General features: G+C 44.7%; 1 protein-coding gene across 1 annotated transcript; it reads left to right on the forward strand.

Annotated features, from left to right (window-relative positions):
- The first annotated feature begins 3,042 nt into the window (after positions 1–3,042).
- Positions 3,043–4,770, forward strand: LOC123488289 (stromal membrane-associated protein 1-like). The gene is made up of 3 exons (XM_045219189.1): positions 3,043–3,322; positions 3,990–4,351; positions 4,636–4,770. Exons 1-3 carry the CDS (start codon positions 3,043–3,045, stop codon positions 4,768–4,770), a joined length of 777 nt encoding a protein of 258 aa, XP_045075124.1.
- Positions 4,771–5,498: the final 728 nt, after the last annotated feature.

The following is a 5,498-nucleotide window of genomic DNA, read 5'->3' on the forward strand; positions in this document are numbered from 1 at the left end:
TGCAGGCACCAACAATGGTGTTTCTATTTTCTCTCACACTTTTTCTTCATCCCCAATCCCCTTCCCACACCCCACCCATTTTATCTTCAATAAACCTTTTGTCGTTGCATTTGATTGTGTTTTGTCTTTGATTGGTATCACTGTCATTGATAAGGGCAGGGGTTTAGTAGTTCAACTACATGTCAATCAATCGCTGGTTAACTTTCAAACTCCGAAGGGAGACAACCGAGGCAAAGACGTAAGCAGGAGGGCAACTGTGACCTTCAGAAATGTGCAAAGATGTGAACAGTTTGTAACAATGTAACAACGCTAATGCAATCAGTTATCTCCACATTTTCTGGAGAATAACATGCATTCTCGCTCAGGGCCTCTAGATGGAGTAGCAAGCACAATTCTGAGGGTTCCCCTCATAATGCTTTTATCAGCTGTTGGATATGGGGATATTCCCATATTAGGAATTCCTGTGGGAGATTTATACCATGAAATCCTGCAGCGCCCGCAAGGTCCCCCTGCTCAAGAAAGCACATATACAGGCCCGTCTGAAGTTTGCCAATGAACATCTGAATTATTCAGAGAAGAACTGGGTGAAAGTGTTGTGGTCAGATGAGACCAAAATCAAGCTCTTTGGCATCAACTCAACTTGCCGTGTTTGGAGGAGGAGGAATGCTGTCTATGAAGAACACCAAGAACACCAAGAACACCATCCCCACCGTCAAACATGGAGGTGGAAACATTATGCTTTGGGGGTGTTTTTCTGCTAAGGGGACAGGACAACTTCACTGCATCAAAGGGACGATGGACGGGGCCATGTACCGTCAAATCTTGAGTGAGAACCTCCTTCCCTCAGCCAGGGCATTGAAAATGGGTTGTGGGTGGGTATTCCAGCATGACAATGACCCAAAATACACAGCCAAGGCAACAAAGGAGTGGCTCAAGAAGAAGCACATTAAGGTCCTGGAGTGGCCTAGCCAGTCTCCAGACCTTAATCCCATAGAAAATCTGTGGAGGGAGCTGAAGGTTCGAGTTGCCAAACGTCAGCCTCAAAACCTTAATAACTTGGAGAAGATCTGCAAAGAGGAGTGGGACAAAATCCCTCCTGAGATGTGTGCAAACCTTGTGGCCAACTACAAGAAACGTCTGACCTCTGTGATTGCCAACAAGGGTTTTGCCACCAAGTACTAAGTCATGTTTTGCAGAGGGGTCAAATACTTATTTTTCCCTCACTGTACATGCACAACATATTACCTATATGTCTACATCTCAATGATGGCTCAGTTGATAGAGCATGTCGCTTGCACCGCCAAGGTTGTGCGTTCGTTTCCCATGGAGGACCAGTGGAAGAAAAAAAAATGTAGTGAGTCGGAAGTTTACATCTTAGCCAAATACATTTAAACTCAGTTTTTCACAATTCCTGACATTTAATCCTATAAAAAATTCCCTGTTTTAGGTCAGTTAAGATCACCACTTTATTTTAAGAATGTGACATTTCAGAATAATAGTAGAGTGATTTATTTCAGCTTTTATTTATTTCATCACATTCCCAGTTGGTCAGAAGTTTACATACACTCAATTAGTATTTGGTAGCATTGCCTTTAAATAGTTTAACTTGGGTCAAACGTTTCGGGTAGCCTTCCACAAGCTTCCCACAATAAGTTGGGTGAATTTTGGCCCATTCCTCCTGACGGAGCTGGTGTAACTGAGTCAGGTTTGTAGGCCTCCTTGCTCGCACACGCTTTTTCAGTTCTGTCCACATGTTCTGTAGGATTGAGGTCAGGGCTTTGCGATGGCCACTCCAATACCTTGACTTTGTTCTCCTTAAGCCATTTTGCCACAACATTTTGCCACAAATGGAAGTTTGTCCATTTGGAGACTCATTTGCGACCAAGCTTTAACTTCCTGACTGATGTCTTGAGATATTGCTTCAAAATATCCACATCATTTTCCTTCCTCATGATGCCATCTATTTTGTGAAGTGCACCAGTCCCTCCTGCAGCAAAGCACCCCAACAGCATGATGCTGCCACCCCCGTGCTTCACAGTTGGGATGGTGTTTTTCAGCTTGCAAGCCACCCCATTTTTCCTCCAAACATAACGATGGTCATTATGGCCAAACAGTTCTATTTTTGTTTCATCAGACCAGAGGACATTTCTCTAAAAAGTATGATCTTTGTCCCCATGTGCAGTTGCAAACCGTAGTCTGGCTTTTTTATGGTGGTTTTGGAGCGGTGGCATCTTCCTTGCTGAGCGGCCTTTCAGGTTATGTCGATATAGGACTTGTTTTACTGTGGATATAGATACTTTTGTACCTGTTTCCTCCAGCATCTTCACAAGGTCCTTTGCTGTTGTTCTGGGATTGATTTGCACTTTTCGCACCAAAGTATGTTCATCTTTAGGAGACAGAACGCGTCTCTTTCCTGAGCAGTATGACGGCTGCGTGGTCCCATGGTGTTTATACTTGCATACTATTGTTTGTACAGATGAACGTGGTACTTTCAGGCGTTTGGAAATTGCTCCCAAGGATGAACCAGACTTGTGGAGGTCTAATTTTCTTTTGATTTTCCCATGATGTCAAGCAAAGAGGCACTGAGTTTGAAGGTAGGCCTTGAAATACATCCACAGGTACACCTCCAGTTGACGCAAATGATGTCAATTAGCCTATCAGAAGCTTCTAAAGCCATGACATAATTTTCTGGAATTTTCCAAGCTGTTTAAAGGCACAGTCAACTTAGTGTATGTAAACTTCTGACCCACTGGAATTGTGATACAGTGAATTATAAGTGAAATAATCTGTCCGTAAACAATTGTTGGAAAAATGACTTGTGTCATGCACAAAGTAGATGTCCTAACCTACTTGCCAAAACTATAGTTTGTTAAGAAGAAATTTGTGGAGTGGTTGAAAAACAAGTTTTAATGACTCCAACCTAAGAGTATGTAAACTTCAGACTTCAACTATATATATATATATATATATATATCCATCCATGCATGCATGCAGGCCAGTGCATGTTAGCGTGAGAGAAGTTTGAAGATCAAGAGACTGAATATGGTTAGCGACTTTTCTTACGTAGTTCTTACAGTTTTTGCTTCCTTCTTCCAGGCTAGCTCCAGTACCCCAGCCAGCACCCCAACACAATCCCCAGCAGCAACCCCATCCTCAGGCTCTACCCAGGGAGACCTGGACCTGTTCAGTGAGACTGGTGGTGGAGTTGGCATTAAGGGGGAGGACACCAGGGCCAAGAAACACCTCTCCAAGGACTCCATCCTGTCCCTGTATGGGAACACCAGTATGCCTCAGATGCCCCAGCACCAGCAGGCCCCGCCTGGTAAGGAGAAATACAGACAAGCGTACACATGCACATACTGTACACTCATGCAGGGCTCTACACTGACCTTTTTTACAAGGAGCACATGTGCGCCTAAGTTGAAAAATGTAGGAGCACACAAAGACATTTAGGAGCACAATGACAAATATGAGGTTAACAAGCCGTTTTCTTTATAGTAATGAATCTGTGCTCAGTGTATTCTCCATGGCACTCAGGGGCTTCGGTACAGTGAAGTAATCATTACAACAATTATCATCTGGGGGAATTTTTTTTAAATCCAGGCGCACTTGTGCTCCTAAATTAATATTCCAGGTCGCACAGCAAAATATTTAGGCGCATATGCCAGTAAAATGGTCGCCCTGTCATGCATAATTTTGGGCATGTGCACGCAAACACAAGTGCATGCACACACACACACACTCACACACACACACCAACCAATAACACAGAGGTTGGAAATGGTCCCCAACTGGCTCTGGGCTATATAGTGTAAATACCAAACACTTCTAAAGTAGCAAGTCACCAACCAAGTTGTTCAGTCACTTTCCCACTCTCTCAGTTTATCTGTGGCAAGCCGTCATAAAGGTTAACAGAACGTTTTATTTTGAAAGAAAGACAAACTGTGCAACCCTGTTCTCAGTATTTCTCCTCTCTTTCTCCACTCCAGCTGGAATATACATGAACCCCGCCCAGATGCAGTTTCCAGTAGGCATCCCCCAGCAGCAGGTCCCCACTGGCTACCAGGCCTTTCCTGGCATGGGCACGGGCATGCCCCCCACCACCGTCATGGGTGCCATGATGGCTCAGAGCGGAGCCGCCATGATGGGACCCAACACAGGCATGATGGTTGGCATGACGATGCCCAACGGTTTCATGGGACAAGCGCCTGCGGCCGGGATGGTTGGCATGGCTCCGAGGATGATGGGGGTACCCCAGGGGGGGATGCCCGCGGGTATGGTGCCCGCTCAGGGCATGCAGGGGATGTATGCCGTCCAGCCTGGGCAGCAGGGCCAGTGGAACATGGGACAGGTATGGTAGTTATTTTGTTGTCTCGTTCTTTGGCATATTGGGGTTTTTCCCCTAGGAGTAAGCTTTGCATTTGAAGTATAAGATGGTTTAATGAGAATACAAGATCAGTATCTTTGGGAGTTAACTTAATTAGATAATGTTACCATATTGCCATAACTATCCAATTTTCTGAGATCGATATAGATGCATTGGGGTAAGGGGGTTTGATTTTGTATTAGGCAATATTGTGTTTCCCTGACCCTGACACCTTTACCTTACTACTCGTCTCTCTCTTTCTTCCCCAGATGAACCAGCAGATGTCAGGGATGAGTCTGAACGGTGCCGGGGGGGCATGGCCTTTCGGTCAGCCTGCCTCCACCATGGGAGGCTGGGCCGCTTCACCCTCCGGTCAGACACTCAGCACACAGCTCTGGAAGTGACCCACCTGGAGGTCAAAGATCAGGGATTGGGGGTCAGGGCAGCGGAAGAGGGGGTCTCAACCAGGGGGTCCGAAATTCAACATCCAACCCCCCAGCAACCTTACTATGAACTGATGCCCGTTCTCCAACTGTTACTGACCAGTCTCCAACATCAAGCTTATCTGTCTCTGTTCGCATACTGAAGAGAAGCATCCTTTCTTCAGGTAAGCACAGATCCATTGGTGATTGGACAGGTGAAAGCAAGGTGACGGTCTTATTACTCTGACCGGCCCAACCAAATCAGATCAGTGATTACTTCAAGGAAGGAAGCATTTCTGAAGTATTCAAACGGGGCACATCTCTCTCTCTCTTTGTCTCTTTCTGTCTATCTATCCCTCTGTCTTTCAGTCTCTCTTTTGTGAGTGAATTGGGCGTCATCATACATACACCATCATACGCAGGATGGCAGTCTGTGCCTGTTATGTGTTAGAAATCATAACTCTTTTAATTTTCCTTTTTTGGAGAAAAAAAAATGAGCCCTGTAACACAACAATGACAACATATCGAAAAAGGACCAGTTACACAAGCTTTTATTGTATCATTATTATAAAAAAATATTATAGAGAATTAAAGAATAGTATTTAAACTTTGGGAGAAGACATGGCTATCATTTATGTGTATACTGCTCTCCTATGTACAGCTCTGTATAACCTTCTTTTAAAGTACCTGTGGTTCCCCTACAAAATAAA

The sequence above is a fragment of the Coregonus clupeaformis genome, unplaced genomic scaffold (assembly GCF_020615455.1).
Source record: "Coregonus clupeaformis isolate EN_2021a unplaced genomic scaffold, ASM2061545v1 scaf2130, whole genome shotgun sequence".
Taxonomy (NCBI): Eukaryota; Metazoa; Chordata; class Actinopteri; order Salmoniformes; family Salmonidae; genus Coregonus; species Coregonus clupeaformis.